The sequence below is a fragment of the Macrobrachium nipponense genome, chromosome 19 (genome assembly GCF_015104395.2).
Source record: "Macrobrachium nipponense isolate FS-2020 chromosome 19, ASM1510439v2, whole genome shotgun sequence".
Classification (NCBI taxonomy): Eukaryota; Metazoa; Arthropoda; class Malacostraca; order Decapoda; family Palaemonidae; genus Macrobrachium; species Macrobrachium nipponense.
This window is the reverse complement of record NC_061088.1, coordinates 22,068,666-22,093,894: the sequence shown is the minus strand read 5'-3', so window position 1 is coordinate 22,093,894 and position 25,229 is coordinate 22,068,666. Positions and strand designations below refer to the sequence as shown.

General features: G+C 36.0%; 2 protein-coding genes across 12 annotated transcripts in view; both read right to left on the bottom strand.

Moving 5' to 3' along the window:
* The window catches only part of LOC135214834 (uncharacterized), a 189,618-nt gene continuing 164,389 nt past the window's right edge, over positions 1–25,229 (bottom strand). For 10 of the 11 annotated variants that reach the window (XM_064249243.1, XM_064249234.1, XM_064249253.1 and 7 more), the window contains 9 exons: positions 11,042–11,179; positions 10,007–10,131; positions 8,039–8,155; positions 7,228–7,432; positions 5,876–6,027; positions 4,815–5,015; positions 3,339–3,440; positions 1,514–1,825; positions 1–416 (listed from right to left, as the gene is read on the bottom strand). In XM_064249243.1, coding sequence (XP_064105313.1) covers positions 1,532–1,825; positions 3,339–3,440; positions 4,815–5,015; positions 5,876–6,027; positions 7,228–7,432; positions 8,039–8,155; positions 10,007–10,131; positions 11,042–11,179 — 1,334 coding nt within the window. In that variant the 3' untranslated portion in view covers positions 1–416; positions 1,514–1,531. The remainder of the gene's footprint in view (positions 417–1,513; positions 1,826–3,338; positions 3,441–4,814; positions 5,016–5,875; positions 6,028–7,227; positions 7,433–8,038; positions 8,156–10,006; positions 10,132–11,041; positions 11,180–25,229) is intronic. The other variant, XM_064249260.1, reaches the window with a different exon arrangement.
* On the bottom strand, positions 21,389–25,078 carry LOC135214828 (arginine kinase-like). The gene has a single exon (XM_064249222.1). It carries the CDS (start codon positions 23,917–23,919, stop codon positions 22,810–22,812), a length of 1,110 nt encoding a protein of 369 aa, XP_064105292.1. The 5' UTR covers positions 23,920–25,078; the 3' UTR covers positions 21,389–22,809.

The window sequence follows — 25,229 nt, the reverse complement described above, 5'->3', positions numbered from 1 at the left end:
TATTTTTTCAACTTTTTATTTTTCTTCATAATCGACCACTACCTAGTGTTATTTATATGGCTGGGATATGCGCTTATACATACATATTTGAACTCTCTGTACAAAAATATGTAGGCTTTCCAAACAAGCCAAGTTTGTCAGTTCATTCCACAACTTTACACTCAAAAGTCACCAAAATGAAATTGTCGGAAAGTTTGTTGAAGTTCTGCTCGAATTGCTATGGGCGAAAACATCGGGGCGGAAAAAAAAGACCGTGTTTCATTTTGGCAAACGTCCCGTCCTCAGTCGTCCGCCAATCTTTTAATCTTCTTCTCCTTGCTTCCCGCATCTCTTCAATCTTCCTCGTGCTTCAAGTCTTCAATCATCACGACGATGTCGTCTCTGTTCATGAAGTAGTAACTGGGCTGCTTTCCTCGCTAGATTGAAGAGTCAACGGGAGAAGAAAGAGACGATTACACAACGCCTTTAGGATATGCTTGGTTCTTAAGTTAGATTTAAGAAGTTAGTATTTACATTCCGTGCAGTTATTCTCTTGCTGGAAAATCACAAACAGTGTTGCGGTGCGCCGTGAGGGTTAAAGAAGCTAGACAGCTAAGCTGGGATAGGACCGAAAGGAACGTATGAAAAGCAAGACAGAAATTTAAGTCTCAAAGTACAATAAAATATACTCGCACTTATCTCGTAGTGACATAAACTCAATAGACTGGTCATGGTCCAGGGGCACTGTATCTACGTGGTACTTGAACTGCTCATGAATATATAATAAATCAATTTTCCTTTTTCAGAAACATTCTCTTTTGAAGGGTAATTTTCATTTTACTGGACACACTATAACTTACTAATTAGTTGGACATTTGCAATGTTAATGCCAATAAACGTCTACTTTAGAACTGAACGAAAATTAAACACAAGCTTTACTGTATCACCAAAAAGAATAGAAAAGCTATGTACATAAATATTTAATCTACTGAGCTTTCCCATAAAGATCCCAGTCTCAGGTCAGTTTCTAGAACTAAAAACTTTTCGAAATAAAATTGTGACTTATCTTTTCGTCATTCTAATTAAGCTTTGACTGGTATGTAGAATAATGCGCTTGATAAGGGCTATCTAAGAACGTTCATGGCCTTTGGTTACGTCAGTAAGGACGTACATTCATGGCAAATCATACCAAATGATAATGATGTAATTAGTGATATTTCACTGACAGCACGAATGAAAGAAACTACTGTGAATTTAATTCCAGCTCTGCTCATGTCTACCAGAGGCTGAATCGCCTCTTGGTTACAACTAAAATCTCATTCAAACACTTACCTGAAAACGTGCTCAAATGAATACTGAAGTCAATGTTTTGAATAAAAGGTTAGCAGAGCCTGCATTAACAAGCAAGAAAATGTCTACAGGATATGCAACTGGAAATGTAATCTAAGAACATAGATCTCTACTGCCTGATTTCTACTGAGACTTCTTTATCTAGAGAGTCCTAGTTCAGTCTAGGTAAGAGAATCAAGGTAACCTTTCTCCGGGTTCTTCTTCAGGCAACTACGGGTTCTTCAGGAACTCCTGGATCTCCTTCAGGAACTACGGGTTCTTCTTCAGGAACTACGGGTTTTTCTTCTTCAGGAACTCCGGATTCCTCTTCAGGAACGCCGGGTTCTTCTTCAGGAACGCTGGGTTCCTCTTCAGGAACTCCGGGTTCTTCTTCAGGAACGCCGGGTTCTTCTTCAGGAATCGGCTTGATGTTAGGGTCAGTTAGTTTCCTTTCTTCCTTTTGGAGCTCCCTGACAATTTCAGGGTGGATGAAACTTCCTGAAGGAGTCCGTCCTCGCTATAGCATATCCCCCCATTAGAAAGAAAGAGAGAGAGAGAGAGAGTAAGGAAAGCGAAGGTTACGTCACGAGTATTAGGTAGGAAGAGGCAGTCTGGTGAAGGAACCTGGTCGTTTATCACGTAAACAACATCGCCAAGTTTGATGGCGAAGAATCCTCAATCAGTGACTAGAATACTTAAAGTTATTTAGTCAGGCTTAGAATTACTTAAAAAAATGTTAAGGAGCCGAATCTAGGTTTTATTTATTTTTTTCTGAGCTTAGGAGATGGGCACGATTGGCCAAATCAAGTTTGTTCACTGCACGAAAGATATTTGTTTACAGACTTCTCTAGAGCCTGAATCTAAGATTGTGATACAATGTTAAACAAATGAGTTGGATTTCTCGGCAATAAGTCCCAATTAAGAGAGCAAAAATTTCTATAATCACTTTGCTAATCACCCCAGAATAAGATTGGGAAAACATCTGTTCAGATATTAGAGCAACCGCAATGTGAACAGCACTAATTTCCAGGTTCCTTCCTCAACTGCCAACACCACTGGATGACAATTTAGGTTCAATTTTATTTTTTGACATTGTGACACACACACTTCGTATCGACACAGGCAGCACACGGTGGTGATTTCAAGTTCAAGCTTATCACAGTTACATGGACAACATTAAGCCAATGGTACTTAGGTGATGAAGATATTTAAAATTCTCAAATACAAGCGTTTAATTCAACATGCATCTTTCTTTTTTTAAATATTTCTACATACGTCCAGTCAAACTGGTAACTATTAAAAATTTTTTTCATACCTCTTGGGGTACACGTTTTAGAAAAATGTACAAATGGAAAAAATCTAAAATTTCACAAAAATGTCATTATACAGCGGTGAGCAATTGTTTATAATCCTGGTTTATAATTCAACAACCACACGCCATGCTGAGAAACCATGCGACAATTAAAACTGGAGTTCATTCATGTACGATCAATTTCGGAAAATTTTGGCGTACATGTTAATTTTACCTGAGAACAGCTATTTTATAACAGTTGCAAACTTGCGAAAATCTGTTTCTATAAAACAACAGTTGCAAAATCAGTAGTACTGTGAATTATTAACTTCTTTCTCTATAAAATAATTTTTTAAGTATCCTTCACAACAAGACAACCTTTTGGCTAAATTGGATGTAACAAAAATATGGAACCCATGAAAACATTAATAATAATAATAATAATAATAATAATAATAATAATAATGTCGATAAAAATAGTAACAAGGCTTTTGAAAATATGATATTGTTGATAAGACGACTACTATATATTTATATATATACATATATCATCTTGTTGGTATTTTTATCGATTATTATTATTATTATTATTATTATTATTATTATTATTAATATTATTATATATAAACCCCTACATGAAACATCTAACGAGAACAAGTAAAAGCACTAGAATCTATCGGGAAAGTAGCAAAATAATTCTCTACAATGGCCACCTTCCATAAGGCCTCATTTCACATACCAAATCTTTCACTGCCCTTCGAGCACCTGCTTGGACTAGAACCTTAGCAACTTGGTCCACGCCTTCCACTGCCATGGCGTAATGCAGGGGCGTTCTCTCGAGCTGTCAAAAATCAAAGAATGAGCAGGGTTAATGGTAGTATATGGAAATATGGCCTTTTTTGGGCTCGAATGATAAGTTTCGTACCTACAAACGTATAAGAAACGTATAATTTTTTCAGACGAAATTTTATGGTCATGTTTACAAGCTGGAAATAACTTGAAAATAAATGTTTACATTTGCACATAAAACATGAATTTATTAAAAGTTTTTTTTGGTTTTGTATGCAAAGACCTGAACATATTAAAAAAAAAACAATTCAATGTCCGTACATTCAGTTTTGAATAATTAAAAAGTCAAATTCGTAAAATTATAATTATTAGTTTAACCAGACCACTGAGTTAAAATACTTCACTCTCAGAGTGCTGGTAACGTTTTTACCTACAAACTATTGCTTTACGCAAAGGAAGTCTAGGAAAATTACTTGTTTGATGTGGAAACAGACAATGATTTCAAACTAAATAAAACAATAAAAGTAAATCATATCATATGTATACTATATATATACTGTACCAGATAATAAAATAATTAAATAAAAAAAAATTTTGGTATTTCATGAAAGACAACATCTTTTGATATTCCTTACATAAATATTTCTAGAACTAAAATTCAATGAAACTTCTATAATCTTTTAATACGAGACAAAATATTAAAATTCCTGATAATATTTACAGAAATAAAACGAAAAAGGTTTTGTTAAGATTCAAGGAAACATTATCATCAATATTCAAGTTTAAGAAAACATAAGATCTCTTGCTAACAGTCGATTTCACGAAACACCATAAACAACTACAAGATTAAAAGTAACATTACCATAATTCTTGTGGATACCGAGAGAAACATCACCAAAACCTTTTGTTAACATTTCGTAAAAATAAAATATACTTTCTATTTCTAGGTATTAAAACATCACAAGTATTATGACCATCAAAATTTACATTGGCCCTGAGCCAAGCAACAGTGTAAAATACAAAATGAAAATCTAAAATTTCCTGTTTTGTTGTGGGGCACCCTGTCGCAAATGAAAAGCAAAATAACATAAAGCATTTGCATTTTTGGGCCGAAAGTAGACTAAAAAAATATATACTTCATAAGTCCTTACGATAACCCGCAAGCCTGGATGAAATGAGTTATAAAGTTGCTTACATTGAAAAATTAGTCCGCAGTAGTATGTATGTATATTGCTATATGCAGGAAGCTTTCGCCAACTTGATCAGTTTGCCTTTTCAGCTAGAATCAGTTGGGCGAAGAGGCCAACTAATCAATTTAGCGAAAACTTACTGTATAGATCAATATACCCGAACACACATACTAATGCAGACTTTAGCTTTCCATTTATGATCACGAGAAAGCGATGATATCAAATAATATGCTTACATTATCACCAATCTTCAGCAAGTCAGGGTACTGGGTAGCAAGGAACTCCATGATTTCCTTCTCTTCACATAACGTGGCTATGTGCAAGGAGGTCCTGCTGTGGACATCTTTCGCACGGGCAATGTCTTCCGAGTCTGCGATATACTGCACGTGGGGCAAGGAACCCACGCGGATTGCTTTGTGAAGCCAATCGCGTTTTTCCTGAAAGAATGAAAATGGTGTAACAAAGTTTGCAAATGTCCATGCGTATCCTCCTGCTTCATGCAGACAATGAGCTGCAGAAATGTTGGATGTAACTATTTGTTCATTCACACAGGCTAATGTAATATATACTGTACAAAAAAATGATAATATAAACTAGAAAACTACTATTACATAAGCAAACTTAAAAAAAAATCCAGCTACCCCTGTCAGGGTGTTATAATTTCAAACCAATTTTCTTAAAATCCCACTTGTGTCATGAAACAATGAGACTTTTGAATTTACAATATATTTTTTTAAGTACTGTATAACATTTTGCAATTTTATCTTCAATAAAAGTTCCAAATTTAGAGGCAAAAGGTACATCGAGACTAATGTCATGCACATCCAATTTTATTTTATTTTATATACTTATTTATTTTTAATTTTTTTTACAAAAGTTTGACTGATTTTAATTTATTTATTTATTTATTTATTATCATATACTTATTTAGTTTTATTTTTATACAAAAATTTGACTGATTTTATTTTATTTATTTATTTATTTATTTATTTATTATTATCATCATCATTTTTTTTTTCCAACAAAAGTTTGACTGGAATCCCTTCAAAACTTCAGGGACTGAGATGACAAGGTAAGCGTCGCATATACACTGACAGACAACTGACAAATGCAGTTCCCATAAGACTGCGAATTTGACGGTACCGCCTTAATAAAACTCAGTTCCCCTAAGAATCTATGGCTCTGAAGTTGAAGCCTTTATATAACCCTTAATAAAACGCCGTTCCCCAAAGACTGACTCTGACGGTAGCGCACTAACAAACCAAGAGAACAACAGACTCCTGACGGCGACCCATACCTCAAAGGCAGCCAGACCCCTGAGGAAGTCCACCGTCTTGCCTTGGCCCTTATTTTGCGCCACATTCAAGATGTTGTTGCCCTGGTCGTCGTCGACGTCGGCGATGTGGTCATACCCATCGATCAAGAGCTTCTTCAGCTGCTTCTGTTTTCCTGGAAGATTTTGGCAAAACGATTAGTGTCAGTTAGTTAATTGCTTTTTTAAACATTTCTCCTACCAGCAATGACGTCACTTCATTGCTTTCTAAACATTATGCCAGAAAACAATGGCATAACTCATGGTTTAAAATCTACTAACGCCCAGAGTGAATTTACAGCTTTTTCATACGAGCTGCGTATTGTAATTGATTGTAAATGTACTACGTACACAGCATTAAAGGAAGACTTCCAAGTTTTTGCAAGCAAAAGCTAACGTAAACACGCTACTACATACGCAACATTAAAGGGAAATTTCCAAGTTCTTGTAGGCAAACGCTAACGTAAAAACGTCACTAAGTTTGCAACATTAGAGGGAGACTTCCAAGTTCTTGCGAGCAAAAGCTAACGCAAAAACGTCACTACGTACCCAACATAAAAGGAAAACCGCCAAGTCTTTGCAAGCAAAAACGTTCATAATGATACAGATTTAACACAGGAGGGTGTTGAAGGCTTCCTCCAACGCAGACATCATGGAAGTTCAGTTATAATTTGAAATGATCCACAAGGTTCAGTTACTAATTCAGCTAAATTCACAAATTTCAAATTTCAAACAATTACCTAACAAATTCTTGTACTAGTTTAAGTAACAAACAAATGCTCCATCCTTAAGTTATGCCACGAGACTAAATAACAAAACTGCTCCCTCTACAAGTTCTGAAGTAAGTCTGTAGAGAATAAGTCTATTTATCTAAAATGCTCTCTCAAACAATTTCTGCTACAAGTCTCAACAACAAAAAATGCTCCCTCCTGAAGTTCCGTCACAGGATTATTGGAATATATGAAATTTAGGACTGACGCCGAGCGCTGGGACCTATGAGGTCATTCAGTGATGAAAGGAAAATTTAAAGTAAAGGAGGATTAAAAGGAGTAAAAGGAGGAAACCTCAAAGCAGTTGCACTATGAAACAATTGCTAGGAAAAGGTGGAAAGTAAGACGGAGGCGTAGTAAAAGGAAAGGGAAGGGTTGCAGCTAGGGACCGAAGGGACGCTGCAAAAGAACCTCAAGTAATGCCTTCAGTGCACCGCGTGAGGTGCACTGATGGCACTACCTCCCTACATGACCTGGAAGCAATAAAAACAGTATATTGATCACATCACTTCAAATATGGCCCTGCGAGTCTTAGGAATCCTCCTCCCCGGATAAGCCAGTTCTCACCTTCGGCAGCCAGATTGATGATCCACTTGTCAATGGCTCTGACATTTTCCTGGAGGTCGCTGTCCTCAGCCACGTCCCTCGGAGTTCGGTACTGATCGTCTCGGTCCGCCAGATTGCATCCGGATTCCGCCACCAGACGGTAGAAAGCAGATCGGCCGTGCGGTCTGGAAGCCGCGAAGTGCAATACGTTCTGGCCATTCTTGTCCTGTATAAAGAGAGGATATACGTGTTATATATATATATATATATATATATATATATATATATATATATATATATATATATATATATATATGTATATATATGATATATGTATATGTATAATATATATATTATATATATATATATATATATATATATATATATATATATATATATTATATATATATATATATATATATATATATATATATATATATATGTGTGTGTGTGTGTGTGTGTGTGTGAATGACCGGTAAAAATGTCCTGTTACAACATAATTCCATCTAATAAAAGGAGCCCATAAAAACGCCAAAATATAGAAAGTTAGTACTATATTTCAGACTGCTGTTTCTCTCTTCAGGTAGATAATTCATTACCTACCTGAACAGAGAGACAGCAGTCTCTAAAATATAGTACTTACTTTCTATATCTTGACGTTCTTATGGGCTCTTTTTATTATATATAATATAATATATTAAATATATATATATATATATATAATATATATCTCACGGTTAGTTTAAATGGTAAAAATCCCACAACGAATTTTCGTCTATTGAGGCATAACATTATATACAACATATATATACAAGGCAAAGCTATAACATACCCTTGTCTGGGGTGAAGTCTGCTGTTGTCCGCCAGTGCTATCGAGTGCAGTCTGCATGGCTATAGTAGAGTGCCCTGAACCTCCAGAGCCAGTGCTGCCAATACTCTTGGAGTCGTTCTGAAAGAAGGGAATGAATAAGTATGTGCAACTAACGGTGGGTTGAGAGTAGAAAACCGAAAGCTTCATGAGATGGAAGAGTTTATTATCATGATTATTATTATTATTATTATTTTCTATCACAGTCCTCCAATTCGACTGGGTGGTATTCTAGTGTGGGGTTCCGGGTTGCATCCTGCCTCCTTAGGAGTCCATCACTTTTCTTACTATGCAATCTGTTCCTAGGGTCAAACTCTTTTACATGAGTCCTGGAGCTACTTCAGCCTCTAGTTTTCCCATTATTATTTTTTGGAAGAAGACCTATTTCAAACATATTCTATCAAAAAAATGGCCGTGTTTAGGTTATTATTATTATTATTATTATTGTGATTCCTTGGGGGTCACTATCTAGGAAAGATCCTGAAAGGCGAATATCTTGCCTAAATATTTCCATGGGTAATTTGAATGAACATTTCGCTTGCAAATAATTAGATGGAACTAACTTACAGATTGCATGTCTGTTCATGGAATCAGTTTTTTTTTCTAATTTTATCTTGGGGACTTTCTTTTCGAAAGGACGGAAAGGATCTTTTCAAATAGTCTGAAGTCCTCCTTTATAAATTGAAAATAACTTGTGCAACAAAAAAGCCAAATCCTGATCTCTTCTTTCTGTGTTTCTTATCACCTTCTGTTACTCCTTTCAAAATACCACGCTCTTTGGAAGTTTGAATTTCAAATCAGTAGCCCTCGTGTGCTTGTTTTATATGAATAGGATTCACCGTCAGAATAATAATAATAATAATAATAATAATAATAATAATAATAATAATAATAATAATAATAATAATAATAATAATAATAATAATAATAATTTGTCAGAAAAATCCACAATTATATAGTAAACTATATTACTATGTTTGTTTGTTTATCATAGTAATATGGTTATTATGTAACTGGATTTTATGACAGATTGTTCTCCACGAGATTGTGAATTTCTTAATAATAATAATAATAAAATAAATAATAACTAAATTAATAATTAAATTAATAAATTAATAAATTTTTAAATAATAATAAATAAATAAATAATAATGAATAATAATAATAATAATAATAATAATTAATAATAATAAATTCAGTTTCGTGAAAACAAATTGTTAAAAAATATCCACAATTATATATATATTTCTATGTAAAATTATAGAACAGACTTTCGAACACCTGAACGGTGTTCCTCATCAGTGTAACGTTACACTGATGAGGAACACCGTTCAGGTGTTCGAAAGTCTTTGTTCTATACTTTTACATAGAAATATATTTTTAATATATAATTGTGGATATTTTTTAACAATAATAATAATAATAATAACAATAATATAAAATAATAATAATAATAATAATAATAATAATAATAATAATAATGGAGAAAACAAATCCACAGTTATGTAAATGTATATATATTTAAGTTTAAAACTTTAAGGATAGCTTTCGGAAATCTATTCGGTTCCCCTTATCAACCTGAGATTAGGGGAACCGAACAGATTCCCGAAAGCTATCCTTAAAGTTTTAAATTTAAATATATGTACATTTACATAACTGTGGATTTGTTTCGCCATTTGAAGACTCGTGCAACTATGAGGATTTTTTAATAATAATAATAATAATAATAATAATAATAATAATAATAATAATAATAATAATAATAATAATAATAATAATAATAACAACAATAATAATAATGAAAGCAAACAGTTGTGTCAGTGGATCCTCTATTGAAAAAAGAATGATTTTGGTTGGCCAAAAACTGATTCGTGCCCTATTTATAAGAAATAAAAGAAAAACCAAAAACACTAAGGACAAACAAACACTCACCGTCGGCGAGTCTGGTTTTTCAGAATATCGGTAGTTGTACAAGCTGCAGGCGAGGTAGGAGATGGGGTCCTTCGGACGGGCCTCGTTGACCTCGGATAGGGCATTGACCAGGGCGTCTCCTAACACTGTTAGAAATGAAAGTGTACAGTTCACAGTATGCAACATTAACCAATACGATTTTTTTTTTTCCACAGGAGAGTCAGAGGTAGATACTGGATTGATAAGGTCAACGTTGAGGTGCTGAAATGTCAATGTCTTACGGTTTCTTTCCAGAATGGAAGTGCTTTGAAAGAGGTTATATGTCAAATGCAGTGGAGGGGAGGCATTTAAGGCGTAAAATTGATTTTTAGACATACTACATATCAAATGGAATATCTGCGTGTGTGTTAAGAAAACAATTAAATACAGGTATCTGTCGAATAGCTACGATAAAATCTTTATGTTTCACGTTTGTCCGACCGCTATGAGAAAACTTTCGTCTTTCACATAACACAAATGTATGGAAGACTAGCAGTCGCCACTTGATGCATCCTTTCTAAAATGCTGGTCACTGTCCTGAACATTAAATGAGCCCGACTGTCATTAAATAGTGACCTCTACCCACCTAAGTTAATGCGCCCCCTCCCCTTCAAAAAGAAGAAAAAAAGAGCAAAATTGACCTCCCGTCATCTTGACTGACCTTAAAATACTGGTCTTTTATCTATCCACGTTAATAAGAGCAGGTTCTTTCCTAGATAGTGAGCCCTATTATAAGAGTTTTAATCGGGTATGTACCCACCCTTGTGCCGTGTTTAGTACAAGCCCGTTGGGGATGACAGTTAAATCATCAACAAAAGACTGTAAATATCATAAAGATAATAATGACCCCCGAGAAATATTAGTCTTAGATACAACCACCGAAAACCTTTGGGGGTCACTATCTAGGATCCCAAATTCTTATGTAAAAGGGACACTACCCTTATGATCGAAGATCCTGGGGCTCACTATCTAGGAAAGACCTTAAGAGCAAAAGAAAGTGGCATTTTCTCAACGTACCTTTCGTTAGATATTGGCCCTCGTCCGACCACATGCCGGGAAACTCGGACTTCGAGGAGATCGTGCTGTTTCTGCGAGACAGCATTCCTTTGTGGCGGTCCGACAGCAAGTTAGCGTCGGCTTTCGTATCGTTGGAGGCTGAAAATACACGAATTTAGTTCGCAGAGGGTCGTGTTGACAGCGAGACAGACCTCGATAGATATGAAAGCAGTAATCTTGAGAGAGAGAGAGAGAGAGAGAGAGAGAGAGAGAGAGAGAGAGAGAGAGAGAGAGAGAGAGAGAGAGAGAGAGAGAGAGAGATGAATTAAAGCCCAAGTCTTTCTAGTGTGATAAAGTTAGCGTAATCTTTACTATTTCTCTCTTGAATACTCCGCGGAACCAAACTACATGGACAAAACTCTTGAAGATATCACAAGGATGAAATAAGGCAATTATGACTTCATAAGATTGAATCTGAAAATTGAAAAAAACTACCTTATAATTTTTCCGCAACGCGACACCCTTGCAAAATGATACTTTTGAAAAATAATTTCATCATACCTCTCTAAACACAGAAAACGAAAAAAAATAAAATAAAAACTTTCTGCTTTAATGCGTTCTATTTACAGTCTAGGAATTTCACTAAGTACTGCTCACAGATCAAAATAATATTTCACAGAAAAAAACATAATAAATATTCGTAAAAAGTTAAAACATTTCCTTTTATGTCATCAAAATGCAAAAGGGCGTAATGTTTAGGCACCATCAAATGCAATTACTGCTGATTTAAATACAAGCTCACTACAGTAAATTAGCTAAATCAGCCTCCTTTATACACATGCAAAAGCATACAAGCTTGTCATGCTTAATATGTGCTTATGACGACTACATATACACACACAGCCATGACAGCTGTGTGTGATTAATACTGTGTATTCGTACGTAGAATTTTCACACAATTATGTTTTGCTGGTAATAATATAATATATATATACTTATTATATATAGAATTAGAATATATAATAATAATATATAGAGTTATATCTATATATTATATATTATATATATATATATATATATATATATATATATAATGAATAAGCTCATAGTAAATGAGAGAAACTATTACACTTCATAATTCTCAATTCTCATCTCTTGTATTTTTTTAAGTCACTAATGAGCTTACGAAAGACCACCTTACTAATTATATATGAGTTTTAATACGTGCATGCGATGGACAAGTAAGCAGGGAGCAGACGACACGAATGAAATCAATATCACTCCACATTTTAATAGTAACAATTTCCTAAACTTCCATTTTCAATCTAACAACAACAATAATAATAATAATAATAATAATAATAATAATAATATAATAATAATAATAATAATAATAAAATAACCATTCAATATAACAGCTTGCACTGCAACAAGTGTCTTTGAAATATCAAAAGCAATGCAACAGTGGAAAGTAAAAAAAAATTACATAAAAAAAAAATTCGAGTCTTAAATCACTAAAGGATAGTGTTTAGAATTACACAAAAGAGTAATTAGCAATTAATCGATTGTGCATACTTGTACTACATGCCTAAATTGTACTAAGTGTTCGTATGCGCATCAATATAAATATACACATATATTATTTGGAATCGTTGCCGTTTTGCATTCACATACACATGCATACAATGTATGTATGTATTATTATTTTTAACTTCCTTTAAAGCAATGCTAAAAAATTGCCGGGAATAAGATGTAAGGCACATAAAGAAAATTGAATTCGATTTCATACCAAGATATATTCTACATCCTATTGCTACTTTTCCTTGTGTGTGTGTATGTCTTTGGGTGTAAAATGCATACACAAATATACACATATAAGACTATCCAAACAATGCAACGACAAATAACGAGCGAAAAAGAATATTACATCAGAGATTTTTAAGTACTTCATAATACGTTTGGATATTTTATAATGAAATATTGTTTATAACGTTTAGAAACGATCCAGTTTTTCTGTTTTTGAAGTGAATTGTATCACTGCAAACTACTCTACGGTGTCAAACCAATAATCCTACCTCCGAAGAATTTACAACAATCTGCAAGCAAAGTTTGACTTTCAAAAGTACATTACATTCAGCTAGAAAATAAAAACTCAAATGACAATTAACTGATGAAAATACTAGTAACTAACAATAAAAAGTGAAAACATTCAGGTATTCAAATAAAACGTTACACCAGGAGGAAAACTAAGTTACTTTCCGGTCACATTTCACTCAATTTTTTGTATCGTTAACATTTTGAATTTATGGCTCTACAAATATGAAGACAATGGAGGGTTTGATGAAAATCATGAATTGTATAGAAAGAAAATAATGACACTTATGTAAAAAATGTCAGTGACTTTGGAAAACAGGCTATGACAATTCGGTAACTATACTCTGTTTTTTTCATCTGTCCATCCGCCTGTGGTGTTTTTGTATGGTAACACTGCGTCCCGGGCTTTAGATAGTGATATTCAGCTTACATTCAACGATTATAATAATATCCTATTTCGAATATTAACGGTGTAATTCGCATACAGTAAATTATTAAAACACTTTTCAGTTGCAAATGTACACCCAGATATCCTTTTATTTACCTAAAACTTACATATAGCGTAACTATCTAAAGCCCGGGACGCAGTGTTACCATACAAAAACACCACAGGCGGATGGACAGATGAAAAAAAACAGAGTATAGTAATAAAGTCACAATTTTGGCTAGGAAAAGAAGTCACATTAATTCATGGTGGCCGGTAATAAAGCCACATGGAAAAAAATCACAATATGTCTTGGGGGTCTTTATCTTTATGATATTTACAGTCTTTTGCTTCGTTTCTGCGGTCATCCCCAACGGGTTTGTACTGAACACGCCTTTGCAAAGGTGGATATGCATACCGGGTTAAAGTAAGTGTATCTTAGTTTAACCAGACCACTGAGCTGATGAACAGCTCTCCTAGGGCTGGCCCGAAGGATTAGATTTTAATTTACGTTACTAGGAACCAACTAGTTACTTAGAAACGGGACCTACAGCTTTTTGTGTTTCCGCATCGGCGGCAGCGGGGAACGAACTCTGGCTATCAGATTGATAGGCGAGTACGCAACCCACTCGTCCAATGACAAACTACCCTTGGGGTCAATATATAGGAAAAAATTTACTTTTTTTTTTTTTTTTACCTGGATTCGATCATATTACGGTTGCGACGTGAATGCTTTACAGGACATGAAATAATAATGCAAAAATCCTACACCAAATGGAATAAGATCGTCAATAACAGACCGTCAAGAGAGGGCTAATGCAGCCGGCCCTACATTTGAACAGTTCGTAAAACCCTGGGCTCGTTTGATTAATTCATGCAAAGGCAAACTTAAAAGTTTTGTCCGCTGATCTCTGTTTAAACAGTGGTGAGGAGTTTTAAGGTAAGGGGGCTCTCCACATTAAATGGTTTCCCAGATTGGATAATCCATTTTTCCTGAAGAGGGGGGCGGGGCGGGGAGGAGGTAGGTATGAAGATTGGTATACACATAGACACACAGGAGACTGGAAATAACCAACAGTGATTTATCGACGTTCGAAGTAGCTAGATTTTTCTGCATTATGATTAAACATCTCTTGACTAATTATCGAAAAGGTGATTCGATTTCTCGGCGATTATGCAGGATTTAACCATCAATATGAAACAATGTTCCTATGAATAACTAAACATACATGTTATATATAACAAATGATTAAAACGGTGGTTTTTATCGTTTGCTAAATAAACATGTTTTAAACCGGTTAAAATATGCTATTTTAACGTTTATTATAGCTAAATAAACAGTTTAACCGGTTATATTGCTAAATAAACATGGTTTAACCGGTTATAGGGCTAAATAAACATGTTTTAATCGGTTATATTGCTAAATAAACATGTTTTAACCGACTATATTGCTAAATAAACATGTTTTCACCGTTTATATTGCTAAATAAACATGATTTCACCGTTTATATTGCTAAATAAACATGATTTCACCGTTTATATTGCTAAATAAACATGTTTTAACCTGTTATATTGATAGATTTTCTACTGCTCTGATTAAACCTTTTTAATTAATTCACAAAAACTCCTCTGCTCTAATTAAACTTAATTTGAACAAGCTACTAAGAAGGGGTTTTTCACCCGTCCTGATCAAACGTGTTTTAACCAGCTATTACGAAAAAACTTTGTATTGCACTAATTGAACATATTTCAACTAGAAAGACTATTTTTTTCTGCTCCCTGATTAAACCTGCTCTAACCACTCGCATAGAAAGGCTGTTTTTCTTGTCCCATCGTCAACCATGTTTTAACCAGTTAACACGAAATAGTCTTCCTAAGACATTCAGGATTATTTTGAAGACTTTTTAAAAGTATCAAATGAATACTGTGGAAACATGTTTGACAGGACACAAACCGGAACCTTTCGTCAGCAGGAGAATCAAAACACCAAACTCCTGTTGTGCTGATTTACAAAATGCTCACACACGCAGCAATCTTGTCCCACACCCATGCACTCAATCAAAAATTTAAGGTCTGAAACTTGTTTCAGACGGTGTGAAACTCGTGAAACTCATTTCATATTCTCCACATACTTCCAAGTTGAATCAATGCTACACTACATGTATTCAACAGAAACTTGTTTCCTGGAAATATGCAACCCGTGAACTTGTTTCAGAGAATGTCCATGAGTGTCAGGGGTCATGACAATATATCTGTTTCAACAGGAAACTGTTTCCGGAAAGTATGAAACTAGTTTCTGATATTCTGAAAGTAGTTTAAGAATATGAAATCTGCTGAGCTAGTTTTAGAGAATAATAATGCAGGAACTAGTTTGAGAAAGTATGAAACTAGTTAGTTTTGGAGTTTATGAAACGTGTTTCAGAAGTTTCCGTGCGCTTCGAGGTTAAATGTCCCAATATTTTTCTTCAACACCGATGTACACTCCGGTCCCTGGAAAGAATGCACAGAGTTTTATGAGAAAAAAAAATCACACACACACACACACACAGGCTGCAATCAATCACCGTGCACTTTGGTTACGAAAATGTTTTATTAAAAAAAAACTGGTTGAGTGCACGCAAGCACGTCTTTGTGCTACTTGAAACTCCAAATCAAGCCACAGCAACTCTCAAAAGGAAAACAAAACCAACACTTACTTGATACTTTCATAATCTGGTGATTTGATTATTGTTGCCAAAAATAAAAAGCTTGGTGGATGAGATTTTTAATAATATACACATTAATCATTAATTATGACTCACGATGGATTTCCTGAACAAATTCTTTATGGTTTCAGTTACCAAGTCGTGTTGATGGTTATGCTCGGATCATCAATCAAATAGTTACAATCTTTATTACAGTTTCAATTAATAAATTAAGTGAGTGATGGAAGGCGGATCTTTCTTAGATAGTGACCCCAAGGGTTTTCCGCGGTTGTTATCAAGGACTGATGTTTCTTTGGGGTTATTATCTTTAAGATATTTACAGTCTTCTGTTTATGTTTGTATGGTCATTCCCAGCGGGCTTGTAGTAAACAAAACGCAAGGTGGAGCCATACTGGGTTAAAACCCTTGGGGTTTACTATCTAGGAAAGATCCTTGCCTAGATAACTTCCATTGAATATAAGTCTGAGCAAAATACTTATGATCAATAAATAGATAAGAAGGAAAATGTCGCCAAAGGCAAGAACTCAAGCAGTGTGACCAGCCACAGAGGCGCCACAGCACACACTTCTCTCAAACAACCTTGTATATCCAACCTTTTACAGTAATGTCTGCGTGATCCAGTTTCGACGCTAAAAAAACGTCCATCCACTCTCGAGAAACTACCCTTTGGGCCATACATCATCTGCACCTATCTATAAATGCTATATCAAACTTTCTATCTGTTCGTGTAAGCTTCATAAAGGCTTTTGCGTTACTCTCAAACTTCTACAACTAAAATTACTTACAATTTCACTTATGGTTCAACAAGGTAAAACTTACGCAAACCTCCGGTCAATCTTGTCGCCATTACCTTTGTGAACTTGAATTTATATCTACAATACACCCACGCACAACGTAACGCGCCCTTTGTTTGTTTGTATGGTGTTTTTACGTTGCATGGAACCATTGGTTATTCAGCAACGGGACCAACGACTTTACGTGACTTCCGAACCACGTCGAGTGAACATCTATCACCAGAAATACACATCTCTCACCCCTCACTGAAATGCCCGAGAATCGAACTCGCGGCCACCGAGGTGGCACGCCAACACCATACCGACCATGCCACCGAGGCACTTCTCAGGTATTCTAAGACACTACTACTCTGGCCTTGCCGTTCCTAAACACTAAACCTTCGGACCCAAGAAGTGTCACAGCATTCAACTTTTCCTCCTGAAAAACCTATACTACACATTTATTATGGGGTAGCTCTTCTTTTGTGAGGTGCATTCAGGGAGATTCAAAACACCTTTTTACTTCAGCTCTCCCTTCTTGCAATGAGTACATTGACAGACTTAAAAAAAAGTGCCCTTGTTTATTTGGTAATTTCAACATTTCTACCCACACACACACACACACTCACACACTATATATATATATATATATATACATGCATATATATATATATATATATACTATAAATTATATATATAATTATATATATATACAGAAAGACGGGAGAGAGAGAGAGAGAGCGAGAGGGAGAGAGAGAGAGAAGAGGAGATAGAGAGAGACGAGAGAGAGAGAGAGAGAGAGAGAGAGAGAGAAATACACTTGGAGTTTATGAAATTATTTAGTATTTTTGAAAAAGCATAACCGTCCACACAAACATTGTTGATTATTTTAATAAATGAAAAACTTCACATTTGCAAAATTATGCAAAAATGGTTCTAATCCCTTATTCTTTTGAAATTAAAATGCAAAATTATCTAAAAAAAAAAAAAAATAACCTTTTGGAATAATAGAAGGACAATTATCAATGAAATTAACTATTGGACAGATTTCGTTTAATAATCCAATTTGTACTCATATGAATATATACTATATATATTTATTTGATATAACACGCTAGTAAGCCCAGGAATATTGTCATAGATCTGGGTATACCGCATACACAATCTATGTTTTATCAAAATATGAATGACACTGGTACAATATATGAAAATACTATATCGTGCGAACAAATTCTAGCCAGAAAAGCATCACACAAAACGGGGAGTCTCTCAAATGCTTTCACTAGAAAATGCTCGACCTCTGCGTTCCTAAACGCTACAATTTTAAGCACAGTCCACAACCCATCTCTCCTATGACATACCAGGTCTCTACGTATATTAGAACACAAAGCACAGTACATGTGCGTAGTCCAGTAGTCCAGCTATTAAGTTTACGAGAATAATAACGTACAGAGGCATACATCATGGCAATATATTGATACCTAGAGTCGTTTCACTAATACTCATCTTTATGTGATAACAACTTAATTAAAACCCGGGAATCCTATCATTCGGAATTCAACTTTTGCGCTTGGAAAACTTCAGCGAAGATGACTTCCACCAGCACCTACACGTGTAGTACAATAGCCCTACCATAATCTTATTTCAACGTTTAGCGTTCATCAGTCCGCTGTACTGTGATGACCTTAGAGGAACGAGGCATCATGCATTCGCCGGAACTTATCATACAACGAGATTTTAAAAGTACTTCTTTCGAGATTTCCGTTTCGCTTTTCTTTTCAAATCCCTGAAAAAAAGGATAAATATTTTTTCTTGTAATAGTGGAGACAGAGAATGTAACTAAGGAACCGAGGAACCGCCAGAATATATAATGCATACACACATTAAATACGCAAATTAATGTATATATACATACTTGTATCGATACAAATACCACCTGATGTATCTTATCACCGGGAGGGATTGTCCTTCTCCGAAACTTTGTCAAACTGCTGTATAAAAAAAGGAAATGCAATTCGACATAACAGCTCATCTGACAGGTATGACATTCTACATGATATGAAATCTTTATATACGCATCACAGGTGCAAGTCACTTCTTTATACCCTCGTTATGAGTGCAAGTCATTTCCTTATGGTACTGATCAGTAATAATGTAGTAAGTGAGAGTCACGCTGTGTCTCAGGTTATACAATCCGACACCAAACGCTAGCAAGGTGGATCTTGGTCAAGTTTAGATGAAATATGAGGATGATGTTATACACTCCGACACTAAGTGCCACCAAGGTGGATCTTGGTGATATATGAGGATGAAAATGTGGGCGAGAGTGAGAGTGATTTCCTGGGGAACAATATAACAATATACTTCAGTTTCAGTCGTAAATGTTCAAGTGGCATGCTTTAATGTTGGTAAGGTTAATTCATGAAGGGTTAGGTTAGACTTTCTAGAATCTTCAGGTCATGCAACTCACAATTTTAACGATTATTTTAGTTGTATGAGGAACTGTCTCCCTACACATGACAGTCTTAATAATCTGTGAAATCAAAGTAATTGTCATTAACACGGTCATTGTAAGTATATACCTCATACGTCAGTTTAGGTGTATTGTACAGTACAGTGTCAGGAAATCTAAAGGCCTGCGAAATTTAAAAACAGCGAATGCAAAGGACCTTTCCTCATGTCTTCCGTTCAGCCGTTTTATGTTCTGTTTCTTTCAGTGTGTTGCCTGAACAATGCATGTTAATATGTAGTGAAGTGTCGAGTGCATGGGAATTTGCATGAGTCAAAAGCTAAGGAACAACTGATCCTCATTTGCAGAATTTTGGTGAGCATAACCATTAAGATGAAGAACCCTTACGACTTTCACTGCCGCCCTCCTCCTCCTCCTCCAGACTTCTCTCCAAGCGTATGACCTCCATCACCCCGTCATACATCTCCTGCAGAGCTTCTATTTCAGTGATGCCCAAACGACGACGGTTCGAGATGTCAAATACATAATCATCCGCCTCCGAGTGCTCCCCAGATGTACCTCGCACTTGGAGGTTGTATTTGGCTGCCGTATCGTCTAGTTTTTGTCTGTCTTGCCCTAACAAAGGCAGGCGGATGTGCACAGAAGCTCTAATTGCTGTGCCGAGGTTCGTGGGACAAAAGCTCAAGAAACCCAAGTGTCCTGAAGAGCTGAAAGGGAGCCTTTCACCCAGAGCCGTCACTGCACGAACGAATCTGTCGTAAACTTCACGTATGTTACCACCTTCTTGCATGGATATGATTCGTAAGTGGTCCTCTTCATTCACCCACGCCACAAAGGTGTTGTTTTCATTCAGGAATATACCTCTTCCCTCTGGCCAAAACCGACTAGCTCCGGCTGCTTCAAGAAATCTGTCCCCTTGTTTGAAGAGCAAGTGTTTTTGCAAGAGCTCGTCTTGCTCCTCCGGACCCATTTCACTGAGTGAACGATAACTTCCAGCCAGGTCGTCCTCGAGCGTTCCCAAAGTATATCCCACGTCCTGCTCGAGTTCCGCATACTGGTCACTTGTAAGCAGGGGGTTAAAGGGATAACCTTCAACGGATCGAGCACAGCGAACTCGGGTTGATATAACGTAATTTCCCAACTCATTCAAGTCGCCAAGATTACTGGGGTCCCCAAAATCAATGGCAGGGTGTGACTCATCTGGAGCAAAACCCCCGTGATATTCGTCGATCACGGGATCGAAAAGCTCGTGGAACACTGAGTATGATTCGGCATCTGGGGCATACAGACCGATATGGGAATCAGGGTTGGCAAGACCCGATTTGATACAGTCGTGGAGAGTGGCACCTTGGGATGTCACACGTCGCTTCACGCTGTCGAATATCTCCTGTGTTAAGTATTTCTTCAAGAGTGAGCGGGACTCCACATCCCTGAACTTCGCATATTCTTCTTCGAGGAGGTCCAAAGCAGCAGGGTCTATCTGCTCTGCCGCATCGTCTTCGTCACCTATGTAGGAGGATTTGTGTAGAGTGAATGATCAGTCTGTCTGAATATAGCAGTATATTAGGTGCAAGACCAATTTCCCCTGTGTTTTCAATATGGCTAACATTTTAATTGGTACATAACATTTTTTGGTACCACAGACACTAGTAAATACTTGAAAAGATTTGATTTGTCATGATTGGTATTTGGTATGGTAGGCTGAAGTAATACTAGTACAGGCAGTACTCTATAGCCACATCATACTGTATATATATATATACATATATATATATATATATATATATATATATAGATATATATCTATATATATATACATAGGATATATATATACTATATTATTATATATGAATAATTATCTAGTTCTTATAATAAATATATATATACATACATACACACACACATAAGCAATCATGATTCATAACGTTCTGTTTAATTGGAGGGTACTTAAGCTGTCGTGCTATGGAAGGAAATTAGATACTTAAGTCGTGGGTTTCCTACATAGACGATCCTGATTTAGTGCACACTAATCTCCTGACAACAGAAGGAAACAAGAACTGGTGCAATAAAAAACTAGAATCTGACGGGTACGAGAGCTATAGTGCGACGTGAAGAGTCGACCCGAACACCTGACAGATGTAACACAAGTAAAGCCTTGTAATCATTTAGACGTCATGCAACATCCTGGATGAATTTCTGCCTTTTAGTCAAACTTGGATGAAAAAGGATACGCAGCGTGAAGTGTATAAATGTAAGAAATTTTTATCAACATTCTTTTGATCAATCAAAAGTTCTCCGAACTGCATGGTGGGGCTAGGGTTACCCAGTAAATTTTGATAGCCCATTTTAGTATAGTCTCCCTGAATATTTATCTATCTACAGCGTGCTGATTATATGTAGAAATGTAATCAAAATACAATTTTGCTTAAAATAAAAACAATAGTTGACTTTTAACTTCGAAATGATGCATATATTCTGTATATGAATTCACAATAACTGTCATGGTTGGTAACAACATTAATTCTAAATCACCAAGAATAAACAAAATTCATGAAACCAAGAAAACTTTTCTAAGTCTGTAAAACAAGGGTAGATAAAAAAAATACCTTCACTGATGCATCTGGTTCAACGCGCAAAAATAACGTGGCCTGAAAGATGGATTTACAATATTGTGGCTTAGTTATTAATTTCCTGAATGACATGGACTGTGGGGCAGAATTAGGCATGATGGTTAAGGTTTAGTTTTAACATACATTACTACATTATGTGTTTCACTTAAATGAAAATTGCAAGTTTAGTTTCTTTTCTGCAAGTGCATTTCCTAAAAGGAGATTCACTGTCATTAGGTAGGGGTTAACGAAACAGTGATCATTAGTGAACCATGTAATTGAACTACACCGTGACATGAGTACGATATTGCTCTTTATAACCATTTCAGCTCCTTCTACAGTTTTCTGGGCACCACTTGCCCCAGGTGAGTTTCAGCATGCATTATTTAGGCATCTATATTTAAGCCTCTTGCAATCTTTAATTTTATGTCTGATATTTAGGCTATATTTTGTGTAAATGACTATGTGCTGCAATGCTACTGCATTTTTAGACGAAACTATTTTACAAAAGATTCTACTCATGAGGAACATCAAGCTGTGAATATATTGACAGGCAACAAGAGGTCACGTTTCCAAATTCTCCAGACACTTCATCAGTGCACGGAAACTGTGCTGCTATATTTCACTTGTTCCACTTGGCAAGGTGAAGCTTTATGTGTGTAATGTGTGGCACAATTTAACTAATGAGATTGCTCAATTTGTTGCAAAATTTAACTAATGAGATTGCTTACGACTTTGGCTGCTGCCTTCCTCCATTCTACTTTCTAACTGAATAATTTCCTTTATCCCATTACACATTTCCTTAAGGGCTTCAATCTCTGTTATTCCCAAACGACGACGGTTGGAGATGTCAAATACATAATCCTCAGCCTCTGAATGCTCCCCAGATGTGCCTCGCACTTGGAGATTAAATTTGGCTGCTGTGTCTTCAAGAGTTTTTCTGTCTCTCCCCAACAAAGGCAGGTGAATATGGACTGAGGCTCTAATGGATGTGCCAAGATTTGTGGGACAAAAGCTCAAGAAACCCAGACGTTCTGAGGAGCTCATCGGAAGGTTGTCAGAAAGGATCGTCACTGCACGTACAAATCTGTCGTACACTTCGCCAATATGACCACCGTATTGCATTGATATTATTCGCATATGATCTTCTTCATTCACCCATACTACTAAAGTATTGTCGTTATTTAAGAATATACCTCTTCCCTCTGGCCAAAATCGACTAGCTCCGGCTGCTTCTAGAAATCTGTCTCCTTGTTTGAAGAGCAAGTGTCTTTGTAACAGTTCTTCTTGCTCCTCAGAACTGATTTCACTCAGGGAACGATACTTTCCACCTAAATCACCCTCGAGGTTTTCTAAGGCATATTCCACATCCTGTTCGAGTTCTGTATACTGATCACTCGTAAGAAGAGGGTTAAAAGGATAACCTTCGATGGATCGAGCACAGCGAACTCTAGTTGATAAAACATAATCTCCCAACTCATTCAAATCACCAAGATCACTGGGGTCACCAAAATCACTTTTTGGATGAGTTTCACTTGGACCAAACCCTCCATGATATTCATCAATCACCGGATCAAAAAGTTCCTGGAAGAGAATGTACGACTCTGTGTCTGCCGCGTACAAGCCAATATTGGAGTCTGGGTTCGCAAGCCCAGATCTAATACAGTCATGAAGCGTGGCACCCTCAGCTGTCACACGATGCTTGACTTTGTCAAAAACCTCCTGCGTTAAGTGTTTCTTCAGCAGTGAGTGGGAGTTTGTGTTCATGAATTTCCCATACTCTTCCTCAAGCTGAGTCAGGGCATCAGGGTCAATTTGCTCCATACCATCTTCCTCATTGCCGTAGTATGTACCGAAGGCTGGTGGGTGTTTTCATCATGAAAATGTACAATTAAAATATTGCATTGAGCCTTAATTTCAAGACATATTCATTGACACACATTAAACAAAGATGACTGGAGTAAAAATGATCTTGTTCTTGTGGTTCACTAAAAATAGGCTGGCAAATATTCTTGGTAAAGGTTAAGTTCTAAACTGACAAAGTCATAAGTTTAACATAAAATTTAAATAATATCCTGATTCTATATGTCTAACATAAAGGCTGAGTGCACCAAAATATTTACACTGAACACTTCCTGGGAGATGCATATTTATGACGCAAGCAGTTTTTTTTATCCACATAATAGTGTTTAAAAATATGCGACTACACTAGCGTGCACGTAAGATGCTGATTGCAATTCTACACGATATATTGTCGACATATCAATGTCACTTGGAGCATTTTATTTTTTTATATATTTGCTACTACAGTTATAATTTATAACCGATCAATGGAGCAGCTTCACAATGACAAAGTGAGTGGAAAAAGTCATACTAAGGCAAACTACTTTGCTTGCCCCGTGTTACTGAACTGAGGATACAACAGCCAGTCTTCAATAAAGAATGCTGTTATACCTTCTGTAGTATTGTGTGAGCCATAAAAAACGAAACCAGTTTTAATGCTAGGGATGAGCTTATGGTAACGGCCTGAGTCTGGGTTGAACTGCACTGATGCATGCAGTATAGAGGCAAAATTTGCATTTGGAAACTGAGAATCTGAGGAACTGCGAGTTGTTGTCCTGTCATTTGAAATAACTGAAAGGTACGAAAAAGGATCATGGTTATCAAGAAAAAATCAAGATGGCGCAAAGAAATAGGATCAATGAGTAATAACTTTGCAGAAAATGATAAAGAAATAGGATCAATGGGTAACAACTTTGCAGAAAAAGATAATGTCCCTTTTGAAGCTACTTGTCAAACTTTGTTGTCCTTACCATGTACAGCTATCTACAAAAAATCCTTGCAGAAACTACAAATATCCAAGCTGTAGTTCTGCCAAGATCCACCTTAATCCCTGTTACGAACGCAGAATAAAGAAATGAATAATACATTTTGTTCATAACAGTATGTCCACGACAAGTTTATGCTATGGACTACGGCAGAGCGAACTTGCCAGATCTTATAAGGAATGGCAACTGTTATCAGTATACTCTCAATACATCTTCCCCATAAAGTAAAAAAACATATGACCCTGGAAAAGCAGACTCAAGCAAGATCACATTTTGAAGGTGAAAGGGGTCAAAATGAAAGATAAT

Excerpts from the sequence above, each read along its gene's own strand:
- LOC135214828 (XM_064249222.1), bottom strand. The coding sequence starts at position 23,919 with ATGGAGCAAATTGACCCTGATGCCCTGACTCAGCTTGAGGAAGAGTAT.